This window comes from Hermetia illucens, chromosome 4, assembly GCF_905115235.1.
Source record: "Hermetia illucens chromosome 4, iHerIll2.2.curated.20191125, whole genome shotgun sequence".
In the NCBI taxonomy this organism is placed as follows: domain Eukaryota; kingdom Metazoa; phylum Arthropoda; class Insecta; order Diptera; family Stratiomyidae; genus Hermetia; species Hermetia illucens.
This window is the reverse complement of record NC_051852.1, coordinates 114,989,601-115,005,700: the sequence shown is the minus strand read 5'-3', so window position 1 is coordinate 115,005,700 and position 16,100 is coordinate 114,989,601. Positions and strand designations below refer to the sequence as shown.

The window sequence follows — 16,100 nt, the reverse complement described above, 5'->3', positions numbered from 1 at the left end:
TGACTACTTTGTGCCTGTTCCACAATGCGTCCGGCAACAAGTGCCGCATCGTCGTCTGCATAGCCGACCAGGAGCAACTCTTCGGGCATATCCAGTCTCAGCAAACTATCGTAGGAAGCGTTTCAGAGATCCGACGCTTGGATGGATCTCTGTGCTACCCCCGACGTGATTTTCCTCCTCCTCTGGCCTTCTAGCGTCTCAGATAATCCCTCAATATTCATAAGAGGTAGCTTAGCACGTGGAATGAGTTTTCTAATCTGCCTAACATATCTGTCCATCTTACGGAATTGAAGGCACTTCTGACATCAAGCGTTATGAGGAGCACTATCCATCAAGATCAGCAGCTGTGTGCCTAGGCTCGATGAACCGCATCTATGACCTCCATAATAGCATCCACTGTGGATCTCCTTGTTCTGAACCCGCGGCAGCGCAGATCGCTTCAGCGAGTCTACCCCTGATGAGCTTCTCGACCACTTTCTCGGCCGTGTCAAGAATACACAGCGGTCGGTATACGGACGGGAGGTCCTAGTCTCCTTTTTCCGTGCTGATCAGCGCGATTCTGCCCTCTTTCAAACAAGCGTTGAACGCCCCAAACAGCAAGTGTGACCGTTAGCGGAACTCCAAGTTGTAGACTGCCTCGGGGTTGCCATCAGGACCTGGCGCCTTCTTGTATTTCATAGTGAGAACTTCTACTTAAAGCTTTCTCATTGTGAAAAGGGAGCAATCCCGGACGATTTTCGCGCTATTGCCATCAACACGCACAGGATGTCTGGGAAATAATCCCCGTACAATGTGGTCCATCTGGTCGGTATTAAGTATGCAGGGCTTCCGCAGAATCTCGATTTTCCGGGTAAGAAGCTTATAGCCAAGTCCCCACGGGTCCTCATTCTCCTGGTTGACCAGGTTCTGCCAGCCACGAGCTTTGCTTTTATTTATCGAGATGCGGAGTTTCTTTATTGTTGATCTATACTGTGCCTTTATGACGCATGTCCCCTCATTGGCGTGTAAACCTTGTGCTCTCGCAACGTTGGCATCTGACAAATAGGCCATGCCAAAAGCTGTGGTGTCTTCGCTATTTTGTTACTTCCAGTGCAACAATAACGCAATACGAGAAGGAGGATAGCTGAGTATTCAACATTAGTGGTCACAGCTGATGTGTGCTCTGTTCGATAGGAACCCGTTACGAAACTAATTTTGGTTCTAACCAACATTGTAACCAAGTTTCTTGCTCCCCAATAATAAACCAAATTATTGATGGAATCAGAAAATTGGAAGTTGAAGCCGACCTCTCTTCCGGCAAGAAAAAATTTCCAAAGAACGAGAAGTGACCGGATCATCAAAAGTAACCAATAATACTAGCAAATCTGAAATAACCTTTGACTACTCCTTGCTAATGTGCCTTTATCACCATAACTTTTGCATTAATCGGACTGATTAATGCATGATGATGATAATACATGAGCAGGACCGTAAAAACAAAATTTGGACCTAGGATGTCTAAGACCCCGTTTATATTACCAAAATGTCAACCTAATTTTGTTAGAGTCTCTATGTCCTGCATCTGAGAAAACTCCATACTCTTAAGAAAACACTCCCTTCCCCTCTTATCAGCCTTGAGTATACAACACTTACATTGTGAGTGTAGAACATTCAACATATATTAGCGATCTACATCAAGCTCCAAGAGCGCGCCGGAAATCGAGGCAAGTGGCTAACATGTGGGTGCTCGTCTTAGTCAGGTTCCCATCTAAGAAGTAATACTTGACGATGCCTCGCGAAAATAGAAGCAGCAAGGAAATATAGGGACTCAACTCAACACTGATGAATTAGAGACAAAATAGCAGCTACTTGTTAATTAAAACAATTAACAGGATCATAGAGTAAGGATCAACGTTAAAAGTTATCGGACATTAAATACCTCAGCCGCTTTGCAGCAAAACAACAGGTTTGCCTTCATTCAAACTTCCCTTTAGATCATCGCAAACTAATACTTGAAACATTTGAGGGTTTCTATGCCACTAACGTTTCCCTTTACTTTAATATGGCTTTTTTCCAAGTGAATCCCCGAGCTAATTATCACACTTCGCAAACTTTTTGGCGAATCTCCTTAAATAATAGGAATTCAAAATTAAAGCTTTCTAGTATCATCGTCATCATCGACGCAACAACCGGTATCCGGTCTAGGCCTGTCTTAATAAAGAACTCCAGACATCCCGGTTTTGCGCCGGTTCGATATCCCTAAAAGCTGTCTGGCGTCCTGACCTACGCCATCGCTCCATCTCAGCCAGAGTCAGCCTTGTCTTCTTTCTCTACCATAGATATTGCCCTTATACACTTTCCGGGCTAAATCATCCTCATCCATAAGGATTAAGTGACCCGCCCTCCGTAACCTATTGTGCCGGATTTTATCCACAACCTGGTGGTCATTGTATCGCTCACAGATTTCATCATTGTGTAGGCTACGGAATCGTCCATCCTCATGTAGGGCGCAAAAAATTGTTCGGAAGAATCTTCTCTCGAACGCGGCCAAGAGATTTCATCATCGTAGCTGTTATCAGTTGTGATAGGAGATAGATAGGGGAAATTATCAACGGTGTGAAAGTGGTAGTCTGGTCTTTCTGGCATCACATACCGATATTAGTACACGGGAATGCTGAATTTGATTAATTTAAAAAGAAGAAATCAATGCTGTAGTCTCATTTGGTGTCTGATTAGTCGCGAAATCTGCAGCATTAAGTAAAACACAATATTTCCGAAAACTTTCATCAACTATACATCGGATTGGATCCTGGCTCATAAAGGGACCTCAATAACAAACCAATTTCTACGCAACCATCAAACTGAATCGTTGTTCTCATTTTAAACGGTTGAATAAAGCAAATTTCCTGATAATGTGATTGTCGAGGGGATGCATCCTCAAATCAAGTTTTAGTCATTTTTAGCACCCGAAAATCTGGAAAATAAATTCTATAGCAGTTTAGATAAGAAAAGCCATAATAGCATATGAAAGCTTATTAATTGAATAACCTATCTTTTCTTTTTCAGGCAAAGCATCCCGATCGCTTATCCCGTACATCATCGCGAGTTCAAATCCCGTCCAGCAGATCATCGTCCATAAACAGCTCAAGCAACCACCTTAACTTCTGGAAAGCGGGATCCGAGTCAGCTATGACTACATCCAGCTCGGACTTTAGACGACACGAGGACATTCATCGATATCTTCAAGATTTCTGGAAATACGCTAAATGGCCTCTTTTAGTGATCTTATGCGCTATATTGCTAGGAACTTCTATTTACTTCTTAGTTACTGATGCAGATAGGCCGATGCCAACATTACGCTTTAAGTTGAATTCCACTGAAAGGCAAACCTCGAAATATAACTCTATTGAAGGACATATTATCCAAGAAGAGGAACATATAACAAATGGAGATCTAAGTGAAGAGGAGAAGTTCCAAGTAAAAGATATTTTCGATACGACAGAAAGTCGCGAAAGAACATCTGACACCACGGTTCCTAATGAGCAGTCTAGCGTCAGTTCGGCGTCAACTATATTGAAAGACGAAAGGATGACAAATCCTACTACATATTTCCGAACAAAACCTCAATTTGAAAATCCTACAACAGAGTTTTCCGTGACGACAGTTAGCCCCTCAAGAAACACCCAAATACTTCAGATCTATACTCATGCTGGGTTGAATTTTGAGGAGGATTTGAAAACTACCACTGAAAAAATGAATGCGAACAAGGAAACAAACGTTGAACCTACTAAAGACACTTTTGAAATCATCGGTTTTACTTCAGGTCATCAAAATAATTTTGGAATACCTATCGAAGAAGACGAAAGGATTCTTAGAATTTTGAATGAAGAACTGATGAAGCATGAATCAGAGATGGTAAGTGATTTGAATTCAATATTGTTGATGAGTGAACCTTTTCGTTTATGGTATTGGAGAAGCCCTGAGTCAACATCCATTTGATGACAAACTGAAGTGACGGTCAAGGTTTTTGCGTGTCTGGTCGCATGGCTTTCCAAAGTCGTTTTCATTTATTACTATTTAAAACGCCTGCCATGAATTAATAATTCTCATTTCAGGCTTCCCAAACTCACAGACCAACAACTGATTCTAGTATATACCGTCCCCGCGTCTCACCAACACTGCCTGTGATATCCCGCGGTAGTCTTTCCACAACTGAAAATTCTGCGGCCGCTATCAACAACTACACTGACGTTGGAAACTGTGCATCGACTTCGCTATCCATCTGCCGCGGTATCCTTCAATATGACCTGACCGTCAATAGCTCCAGGAAAGCATTAACACCATTGGAGCTGGAGCACTTTAAGTATCTTTTTGACTCGAAATGTTCATCACGTGCAGCGGAATTCGTCTGCTCAGCATTGGAGCCAGAATGTCGACCATCACAAATGGGCATCCTGCGGCCATGCAAAAGGATCTGCAAATGTAAGTTAAGGAAAACGTTTTTATTCGAATTAGCTATTAAAGATACTATGAGGATTCATGATTAGAAACCTAGTTGAAAACTAATATCCATTTCAAAGAAATGAGAATTTTAAATTCCACTTTAGGCATTAGCTCAGCTTACTCAAAGTTGCATAAAACTTTCCAAGATTCCAAAATTGGTCTGCCATTCGATAACTATTATAGATAGATTCCACAAATTCTAGGTACCGTGTAATTTGTTGCTTTTCAGATACAATTGTTCCATCTATAAAATGCGATTCAGAAAGATATCGAAATCTTCATTTGCTGGAAATTACTTTTCCCATTGATCACGGAGAAAAACCCTCTGAGGTAAAAACCTGGTGAAAACAATTGACTCCAAACAAATCCCTACTTTATTCAGATGAATTTCCGATAAGAAACGCTTTCCTTCGTCCCCTTCCTTCCAGTTTATATTGAAAGTAAGCCTTGAAAAATGAATGAAGACCTTTCGTTTGATGTAATCCATAGCTATATTCTAAGGACAAAATATATTTACGCATCCCTTATATTTATGGAAACCTAGAAGACGACGAAGCACGTTATCTCCACTATTCTTCCTCAAAACAAAGATAATAATGAAAGTTATACTCATAATAAAACGCCATGACAGTGCTGTTGGAATACGGCCATCAGTTGCACCATTTTTGCATTGACTTTAAGGCCGCCTATGATAGCATAGCCAGGGTAAAACTGTACATGGAAGAGAGAAAGCTCCGGTCTCGGTATCCCAACTAAATTGGTGAGACTGACTAGCCCGACCCTGACCAATGTGAGAAGTCAGATAAAAGCAGCAGGATGACTATGGAGACCATGCAATATCACACCCAAGACTATGATCTTGCCAGTCCTTATGTATTCCTTTTCGGTGCGCGGGTCACTTTATGCGTATGAGTGAAAATGATCCAGCTCAGAGTGTATATAAGATCAATAAGGCAAGATCTACGGTAGAAAAAGAAGACGTGGTAGACCCTGCCCGAGAGAGGTTGTAAGAATATCAAATTGGTCGACTTCGGCGCAAAACCGGGACGTCTGAAATTCCCTACTCAGGCAAGCCTAGACCGGATACCGGATGTTGTGCCGTTGATGATGATGATACAATGGCATTATAACCCTGGCAAGGATGACGCGGGGTATTTATAACTATAGTGGTAAATTCCATCGTACGCTACGACTTCCCAAATTGGCGAAGAGCACAACATTGTACATATTCCCAACGAGTGTATAGGAGAAGAGTTTACAATTCTCGGGAAGTCTAGAAGGTAGGTGAAACACATTTCAACAAACAGGCAACAAAGGACCGTAGGAGTGGTCGCGCTATGCCCCATTTAAAGGGTAGTAGAAACCATATATACAAATGATTGTAGAAAAACTTCAAGATAGTCCCTGATGATTCTATATATCCGGTGGCGGGAAGTCCATCGCTGTCTTCTTAAGTGCCGACCACATGGAATGCATGCATCCCGACCACGGGAATTTTTTTAAATATTTTAATCTTGTTTCTGTTTTGCTTTTAGGCAGAAAAAATATGAGAAAATTGATTCATGTTCTACATGATTCTATGATATACTTAAGTGCGATTTCCAGCAAATTTCTGAAAAAAATATATATATTCTTGTCGGGTCTAGGGAGTAAACCAAACCTATGCGTTCACGGTTACTTAAAGTGCGCTTCAGCTCCGCCCACGACTTTCTAAGGCGCCCGCATTTCTCCTCTGCGCCAAGTGGCCTTGAGGCCATCTTGAAAGATGGATTCGACTGCATGGCAATTGTCGCCCTTCCTTAATTTGTCACTTACCCACTGGCATTTCTGCCTTCCAATTACATGACATACTGGTGCCAGGCCTATGCGCTGACTAAGTTGATACATTGATGATACATTGCAGACAGGTGTTCACGAAGGCCTGGAGCCTTGAATGATAGTGGGGGTCACTTTCCATATATGCTATTCCCATATTGCAAAACAAACAGAACCCTAGCATGAATCAGTCTCAACTTAATGCTGGTTTGAGATAACTATATATTCAGATTTAAACCTATATGTTGGTCCGATAATTGCTATTCATTTTTCTGGAATGCCCCTACTACCTTGAATACGCCAGCACACATCCCTGTTCACGCTGTCGAAAGTTTTCTCGAAATAGATGAAGAGCAGATAAAGCGAATATGTAGGATTTTGAAGGGAAGAGGAAACCAACCTGCTCTCTGTCGATCAAGCTTTCGAGATGTTTAATCCGTTCCCGGACTATTTTAGATATTATCTTTGCGCCGCCAGGGAGTACGCGAATAGCCCTCAAGTTATAACCCTCAAAACGCGTGCCTTCTTTCTAATCCAAACGATCATCCCCTTGTTCCACTCTCTGGGGAAAGTATCGCATCGCCAAGATTTCTGAACGATTCGAAATTGCAGATCTGTAGAAACTACAGGTGTAGCGATGAATAATTCTGCGGAGAGTTCGTCAAGCCCAGCGGCTTTACTGCATTTGAGTGCATTGATCGCGAAAATAATTACCCCTCCAATTTGAGGGCATTCCGCAACCGCATGCTATAGTGACTAATCATTTCACTCAAAGAGGAAGAACATCATCGAAAGTGATACAATTAAAACCGTGGTGGAGTGTTCCTTCCACATCCTCAATGGTTCTGGTTGGGGATGAAGATTGTCAACGTTCTCACAGGATCATCCAAGATGTCCAGATGTGTCACCACAGTATACAGTATACGCTTCTAAAATCATTGCATTCAGCAGCATCTTCCGTTTCTCTGACTAGCGGAGTAGCAAATTATCTCTTGTCACGGCGCAAACTGCACTGAACTTCTCGGGATTCCGCTCGATATCGGAGTTTGAGCCTATCACGCCCGCCATCGGTGAATAGAGCCTTCAATCCCTTCCGTTCACTCAGCTGCTTCCATGATCCCACAGCCAGCCACTCTTATGACGTCCCTTTGGGACTTGGTCATACAAGCATTCGACGTTGAACTTGGGGGTTGCAGCTCTCCAACTCTGCGGAATTTGGCGGACGCAACAAGCAAGGCAAGGGAAGCGACCATCAAATGGTGATCCCCGCCCCACACCCAGATGACCACTCCTAAATCCACTGGTCATCGCAAAGTAGTAAATTTGACCATGTTGATATTTACTTCCGGCCAATCAAAATCCAACTCACCTTATTGCAAACTCTGTGCTCGAAAAGTGTGCCTCCAATGACAAAGCGGTAGAAGCTGCAGAAATCCACCAATCTCCGACCATTATCGTTAAGCTCACTAAGATCCTGTTTGTCCAACACATGTCCGAGCAGAGTGTTGCACAGCCCACCACGATCACAATGTCACCTTAAGGAAGCCTCCTCTGAGCTGCGTGTAACTGCTTGGAATCAGAAGTCTGTCAGAAACCGACTTCCAGGTCACAACAATGCGCCTTATTTCAGCCATCAAAGACAACCTGACACCGAATTTACATCTGCTACCACTCGGCTTTCAAGGGTGCAAAAAGACATTCCCCACGGAGGAAAAGGGTACTTTCCACAGCCCCATCCTCTTACTTCGCTTATGTCCAGAATGTTCATCGTTGGTATTTTCGCTCGACTTGGAGAAAGCATTCGGAGGACTCTCGATATCGTTGTCGAAGAACGTACGCTCATTCCAAAAACCAATCATAGTTCGTTTTCGATTGTAAAAGTGTTACAGGGAGGTTAGTTGCAATCCGAGGCGTTTCCCTAGCAGTAAAAATCCAAAATTTGCAGGCTGCAGCTATTTCTTTTAGTCTCCTCTTATGACAAGCAGGGAAGGTTTCGAGTGTATTCTTAAGCCTTAACTTTTGAACGATGATTGATATTAATTTTTATTAACTTTATTTCTACAATAAACCTTAGAATTAGGCAAATGCTGAGCATCTACTGTTACCTACCAGCAATTCGCAAACTCCTCCCGTTCCTCTCACTCCTATTCTGGCTAGCTTTATACTTCTTGAACATATGGCCTCTCCAGATATCTTGCGCCTTTTTGACTTATTATAGCCACAATTGTATACTATACAAAAACTGTCAGAACATCGTCATAAGTTGCGCCTATGATAACATATCCAGGGTAAAACTGTCACGATCATGAGGAAATTCGGTGTGCCAACCAAATTGATAAGACTGACTAGGCTGACCCTGACCAATGGACGAGGCCAGACAAAGCAGCTGGATACCTCTCGAGAACATTCAGCTTCAAAAATGGGGAGGTCCCACTAACCGTCCCTTTTAACCTGGATCTAGAAACATTTTTCTGTGATGCTGATGCAAATATGAGGAGTGCCATTCTCTTCAAGTTCATCTAACTACTGGCACATGCCGATGTCGATATTATAGGAACAACAACCCGGGATGTAGAAACTACCTTCTTCTAGATCGAACAGACAGTGCGAAATTTTTTGACTTGAAGATAAGACAAAATATATGCAATTTGATATACGCACTAGTCGAATAAAAACAATAAAGATAAGAGAATCCAACTTTTATAGAGTTGCTAATTTCACATTCAATAGCAGCTATGACGAAGACGAGAAAATCCGCGAACGGTTGTTGATAGCCAACAGAGCCTATTCATCCTACTATCCTACTATACAATAGGTTCAAAGCTTTTACTATACAAGCCAATGATCTTGCTAGTCTGTATTCCTCGGAGACTAGGTTCTGTGTAAGAAAAATTGAGAAATCTTAGTCACGTTCGAGAGAAGAATCCTCTGAATTTTCCCCCTACGTGAAAATGGACGATTCTGTTGCCTATATAACGATCAAATTTACAAACAATACCATGGCCATCTAGTTACAGATAAAATCAGGCTCAATAGACCACAACGACGATCCATCTGCAATTATAGACTTTGCAATATCTATGGTAGAAAAAAGGCATAACAGACCCTGGAATGATAGGACCAGGATCCCGGGCGGCTTTTAGGAATATCAAACTGGTGGCCATCGACGCAAAACTGGAGTGTACAGCTTCTTACTAATGCAGGCCTAGACCGGATACCAGTTCTTGCGTAATTGATGATGATATGGCTTTTAAACGTTTCCACGTAACAGCGGCGGCCAGCGACCCAACCAACCCTCAATTGAGAGAAGATCTTCCGCTGCTTTGCAACGATTAAGATTATTTGTGAACTCTATCACCTTGTAACAAATGACTTTGCTGATGTCTACGGCATGCCAACAATCAATACTCTCCTTTTCCTGGTAAATTGGTAGATTCAAAGTCAGCTTTGCATTGCTAAAATATTTCCTCCATGTTTTCTGCCCTTTTTTATCTATCGCCGGGTCATTGCATGCTTCCACAAAGTGGCATTCCTTGAGTCATGCCTATCCTCTGAGTCTCCAAATGGCCTAATCTATTATAAGCTGCTAGAGTTTGAACTCTGCGTCTGATGAACTAATAATTAAAATTTATGTATCCCCATAATTCTTTCTATATCGGCAATATTCTTGCACTGTAGCGATCTTCCGAGTTTTGGTTCTTATTTTCAGTCTATTCCTTGAAGACTTTCCCATCAAAACAATTTTCCTCCTACGTGCGAAGAGACTTTTTCCGCTCAAGCATAAAATTTCCTTCCCGAATAACGTTTAGTTCATGTTCCCCACTAAGTACATCTGTTTCGAATCAGATTTAACATTCTGAAGGATTACGTTTTATGTGAAATAAAACCTTATTAAAATCGATATACTATCCACAGACAGATAGTCTGTCTGCCACACGCATTTTTCTCGACTTTTCTCGATTATAGTGATTGACACCAAATTTTTCGGAAAGGTGGGAACTGTGAACTCTCTGGGGGGGTATCTATATATGCAAAAGAAGGTCTATAGTTTTGGAATTTGGATTGGAAATTGGATTTGTTGGAATGGTGAGAAATGCGGAGGGTCAAAGTGATCATTTCTTTTACGGACCCATTCTCAGAAACTACCCAACCGAAAAATCTGAAAAAAATCAAGAAACTGCCACTATACAGTGCCTAGGCTCCGGAATACCCTCTACACCACTTCACTAAAGTTAATAATAATACAATAATTTCTAGTAGCTGACTGCAAAACCGCCCTTAAGTTCATCCTAGAACGACGAAATGTAGCAAAGTAGGATAGAGATAGAGCATGTGTCCTGCCAAGTTTGGTGTAAATTACAATATTACTAACAAAGTTGTTATAGGTCAAAGTAGTTGCTTCTGTGCAAATTCAAAACTTTGAATGTCAGTATCACGCGAAAGTGGATATTCTCACATAATGTGTGCATATATTGCGTGCTAGGTATTAATAGGACAAGTGTCCACTCAAATATTTTTATAAAAGAAATACGCAAAACCTTTCATATCTGAAGCGTCCAACTTCCGGTTTCCCGACTTGTTTGCAGATAATATTCACCTTGTATGGCGCATCTTTTTCTTTCGAACTTTCTTTTTGGTGGTTTTCCTTCTTTTTTTTTGTCGTCACTGTTTCCACGACTTTGACTATTCTCTACAACTGCTCACTTTCTTTAGTGAGAGTAGTTTTTGTCATTCAATGTCCTGAAGGAATCCAACAGATTCCTTGTCTTCGTACTACTTCTCTTTTTCAATTTTTATCTTTTTGAAATCTTGAGGAGGCGTCATCTGCGCCGTCTCTATGATTTTCATTCCTCTGGGGACATATTTCTTGTAAAACAGAAACAGGCCATGTTCTTAATAGTCTAGTGCACATTGGACTTGTCCTTCATGGATTCCCTTCAAACAATAGAAAAGATTGTGTGTCCATGGATTCCCTCCGAATAGAGAGAAAGATGATTTGTTCTTGACTGAGCTCTGCTCCACTCTCCGCTAGAACCACTGTTTTCCGCGCCTTCTATTTAGAAATTTGTAAAACTCCCCCCCTTTCAATCCGAACCATTTTAATATCCACATTAAGGATATACAAAGCAAAGACATAAGGTCCCGAATTCATGAATACATATTTGTCGATTTATAGCTATATCCCTATCCATCACCTGCGATTTGACAATTTCCCACAAAAATTGCAGGGCTAGGCATTGAGCATCGCAGGATACAAAGTGCCTCGTCCGCAATATCGGCAATTTACAACTACACGTTCGTTGCTGCGTTTTAAAATCAGCTTATATGGTGATCTAGGACATGTCTTCTGTGGGACGCCGGAACTCTTATTATACATAAATATATTGCAATTAACTTAGAAGGTCCATTTCCTGTAAAAGAAAACTTGACCATTTTCATACTATGCATGTCATTATAATAGAAGTGTCGTTCTATATTTGATAAAAGGAATTTCGTAAATAGAATAAATCCAGCATTCCTATATGAAAATATCATTAATGCCATTGCTTTGAGGGTAACATATAGAATGGGATATAAAAACCGCAGTAAATCCATCTTAGGTTTGGCCGTTTTACACCAATAAAACAATTGCCATAGCAATATTTGCGAAATCAACCTAGAGCTTTCTAATGAAGGAAATAAGAACATAGCCAGCAAATAATCGTATCAAATCATTTATTCAATCTTGTAAAAAGTTTGGTCGATAAACATTTTGAGGGTGTAATATATTTTGAAAAATTGCAGAAGAGGGAAGAACCCATACGTCAATCAAAAAGATTAAAGTAAAAATAAAGGAACCAACCGACAAATATAACATTAAAACAAGCTAAAGTGTAAAACAGAAACATAATAATACCGCTGTAGGACAACATTGCTTAAATAGTAAACAAAATAAAAATAAAGAAAAATAAATTAAACTTCGTTAAATAGAGTCCTATCACAGTCGAATATTGGTAGACGTCGAATCGTTTGCCATAAAAATCTTTACCATATCCCTAGTGCCAACACCTGCAAATAAAAGATTTGATTAAATAAGCTGGAAATCTAAAGCTAGCTTATTCAAATCTGAAAGGTTTTGTGAACTCTAATGTCAAAATTCTTGGGGACAATACACCTCGACGCAAAACCCGGATGTCGGGAGCTCCTTACTAAGGCAGGCTTAGACCAGATACTGGCTGTTGCGCCATTGGTGACGATTACGACATTTTATTGCACCATCTTACACTATTGTAGGAATAAGTAAGTTATAATAGGATCTACAATTTTACATTAATCGAGGTCCGCTGAAAATGAAACAATTCAAACAAAATTTTCCACTTTTATTGGTCATACAACTGTATCGAAGTAGATAATAGATGGTTTTTGTTTTTTAACCTGTGGTGATGAGCCTTAATATTGAAATCTTCCCTCCTGCTATCAGGACTTAAATCAAAGATACTCACCATGAACCGTTCGTATTTTATCCGCCGTTGGACTTTCTGCACAAAATATTTCTGTCAACTTCTGATTATTTCGCAGAATAGCTACGCACAGTGGAGGAATTATAGAAGAAGCTGTGAAATCCTCGTATGAACGGTATCTCATCAAGTAGAGAGCAATTCTAGTATTTCCGCTGTAGGTGGCTAGTGTTAGTGCGTTTTGTCCTGAAAATGTATAATTTTAACAAATGCTTAGTTAAGCAATCTTTGAAAAATTATACGATCTGATTTTTCTCGAACCCGTTAAACGTAGTTTCAGTTACCACTAGAGTTTAAGAAAAAGGTAAAATCTCTATCACAAGCTTAGGCTAGATGTGGATGTCCAAAATAATTAACTAGTTTGTCTAATTAGCCTGAGCAGTGCACCTTTAGTGGTGTAAATAAAACTAAAACTTCCAAAAAGGACCACACACGATCAATTTTGATATAATTTTAGAATGACACCAAAACTATTAGTTTCGATCACTGCTTTGTTATATTTTCCAGTTGCAATTGGAAATCACCACCACACTCACCTCGATTATTTAGGGAAATAACGAACCTGGTCTGTTCCAAATGTTCTGGATTTAATTCGTCCCGTTACCATTGACACGGTACATACTTACCGAAATAATTCATTGCCTTCAGACTCGCGCCGCTTTGCACCAAAATTTCAACACACTGGTCCCGGCCCAGGAAACAAGCCATCAATAGCGGGGTATTTCCATAGTCGTCCACCATTTCCAGGTCTTGCATTGGAATTGCACTTTGCAGTGCCCGGACTTTATTCACATAAACTAAACTGAACACTAGAATAACAGAATAAAATTCATCTAGAATTCCAGCGGAATATTCCTTAAGATTGCTTGTTACTCACAACTAAACATCACTATTGATAAGGCAGAAAAAACACATCCAAAATCAATGGAGCTGATAGTTCAGCAACGCTAATTTGGCAAATTATCAACTTCGTCTATTTATAATGTTCCATTTATTGGAAAGGCGAACTGGTCTTTCGATGTTTTCGAAAGAGGGAAAGGCCTAACGCCAAATTCTGATACTATGCAGCTAACTGTTTTCTAGAAAATGCATTTGTTTAGCAAAAATTCCGAATTAAAAGCAAAAACTGAGTGAAACTTTCTTCTTTCTTCTTTCCTACAAATAGGGTACTACTGAATCGTTAGGCTCTTCAAGTATCATAAAGATTTTCTTCACTGCGGAGTATTATTTGTACTATTCAGTAAATTTTCTTAACATATCCCCTCACTAGCGTTTAAATTATTGTTTAGTTAGTATCCCTCACAGTATGGTAATAGGGGTGGGTAGATAGGTATCAATGGCCGCTCCGAGAAGCCCAATTAGTCCCGTGGTTCGCCGTTTTCATGCCACAAACTTCTAAGGTTGTGACTACTGTTATGTGAGCAGGGAGGCAAAGACAAGTCGGTTCGGACCTTCGAAGCCAGTCCACATTCACGACGGAAAGCAGCTCTCCCACCCTGCAGCTAGAAATCTCTCTGAGGTCCGCAAAGAATGGTTTAGCCAGTGTCCGTAGCCTGACTCTAGCTAGAGGTAGGCAATTGGTCAATGCTCCCCCCCCTCTCCGCAGCTTCGGCGATGCGAATTGTAGGGTATTCCGAGCCTGGCGGCATGATCGCCTATGGGCCGGTACCCCGAGCAGACCGCTGTAATCTTGAATGCATTTACACGCGTCTGGCACAGAGGTTCTCGCGATCGGGCTTTGTTATAAACGGCCAAATCCTCCTTGATTTGGCACAGCTGGTAAGCCTTCGCCATCTGAGGTCCGCAACTGTTAAGTAGTGCACTTGTACATACTTATACTCCGCCCTTAACAGCCGCCAGCGAGACACCGACTGTACCCGCCGAAGGGCTGCCAAGAGCAGAGCCCCGCCTGACCAATCTGTCAGCCCGCTCATTCATTCCTATGCCCAGAAACCCAGAGGAGGGTGACCTTGAGCGTGCCACCCAGACTGTTCAGCGCGTCTCTGCACTGCCCCACTAGCCTGGGAAATGTCGTCGCTGAGTACAAAACTTTGATGGCCGCTTGGCTGTCGGAAAGAATGGCTATATTACGTTTGGAGCTCGGATCACGCTCCAGCCATCGGCAGACTTCCAGTATCGCCAGTACTTCCACTTGGAATACACTAGCGAAATCTGGGAGACCATACGACTTGGATATACCGTGTGTATTTGAGAAAACCCCTGCGCCAACTCCACAGACCATCTTTGATCCATCGGTAGAGAATACTGAGTCATAACCTTACAACACGCCGTCAGCCTTCCACTTGGCCCTGGTTGGGAAATCCAGTTTCTCGTGAAGTCCAGCTTCCATCTGACATAGTCCGTGGGGAATTTCCCGATGTACTTCTTCTAGGATGTTACAATAACGTAGGACTTCGCTCTCCAGCATCGGACTCACATAGTCTAATGGCTCTGTACGCTATAACATATTTAATGTGGAGGCCTAGGGGGAGGAGATGCAGGAGCACATTAAGAGCATCTGCCGGGCAGTACTGAGGAACCCCGGTAGCACCTGCACACGCGGTTTTTTGAATCCTATTAAGCTTGGTTCTATAGCTGCTACAGCAGTGTACATCATCCTCGGCCGGAGACCCCATTTCTTTGCAAAGATTCTCTTGCAGGAATAGAAGGCTATACAGGCTTTATTAAACTAAACTGTCTTGGTGATGAATAGCATCAGTTCCGTTTTGGTTGGGTTTATGCCGAATCCGCATCTTGTAGCCCACAGGCACACCTTTCGCAACGCTCCTTCCATAATGTCGCTCATAATGGACGGAAAGATCTCTCACACTAATATCGCCACTTGGTAATCGTCGTCATACATCACTACCTTCACCCTGCTGTCGTCCATCACTATCAACCAGAGCACCGATGAGATGGCGCCACCCTAGGGGTGTGCCTCTGTTTACAGCACTGGTCATGTGGTTGCCTCCCAGATCCGGCTGGATTATCCTGGTACTTTGCATGCATATAATCCAATGCGTAAGATACCCCTCCAATCCAATACTAGTCAAGGCTTCCTTGATGGCATTGGTACTAACATTGTTGATAGCTCCCTATATATCCAAGAAGGCAGCTGGACTATACTGCAGTCGCCGACCAATCGCGCCAATTACCTCAGAAGAGCGGTTTCTGTGGATTTTCCTTTGAGGTAAGCATGCTGGGACTTAGAGAAAGACGTTCTTTCCATAATCGTCCTTAAGTGGATGTCCAGGACGCGCTCTAGAGTCTTCAGCACGAACGAGGTGGGGCTGATTGGTGGAAAGT

At 41.8% G+C, this 16,100-nt stretch overlaps 2 protein-coding genes across 5 annotated transcripts in view; one reads left to right on the top strand and one right to left on the bottom strand.

The window, feature by feature from the left end:
- LOC119655336 overlaps window positions 1-16,100 on the top strand; it is a 312,554-nt gene that overhangs the window by 283,768 nt on the left and 12,686 nt on the right. For all 3 annotated transcript variants that reach the window (XM_038061181.1, XM_038061182.1, XM_038061180.1), the window contains 2 exons: window positions 3,046-3,894; window positions 4,095-4,461. In XM_038061181.1, the coding sequence (XP_037917109.1) occupies window positions 3,046-3,894; window positions 4,095-4,461 (1,216 nt within the window). The remainder of the gene's footprint in view (window positions 1-3,045; window positions 3,895-4,094; window positions 4,462-16,100) is intronic.
- LOC119655338 (DNA replication inhibitor plutonium) lies at window positions 11,996-13,865 on the bottom strand. 2 transcript variants are annotated; one of them, XM_038061184.1, is made up of 4 exons: window positions 13,668-13,865; window positions 13,421-13,603; window positions 12,780-12,980; window positions 11,996-12,345 (listed from the first exon to the last, which is right to left on the bottom strand). In XM_038061184.1, coding segments are annotated over exons 1-4 (456 nt in total). In that variant the 5' UTR covers window positions 13,669-13,865; the 3' UTR covers window positions 11,996-12,274. The 2 variants fall into 2 exon arrangements, with proteins under 2 accessions (XP_037917112.1, XP_037917111.1); XM_038061183.1 differs by having other exon boundaries at window positions 13,672-13,863.

Coding starts and splice junctions, on each gene's coding strand:
- LOC119655338 (XM_038061183.1), bottom strand. Junction 12,981..13,420: donor GAAGGCAATGAATTATTTCG/GTAAGTATGTAC, acceptor ATACATTTTCAG/GACAAAACGCACTAACACTA. Junction 12,346..12,779: donor TAAAATACGAACGGTTCATG/GTGAGTATCTTT, acceptor TTTTATTTGCAG/GTGTTGGCACTAGGGATATG.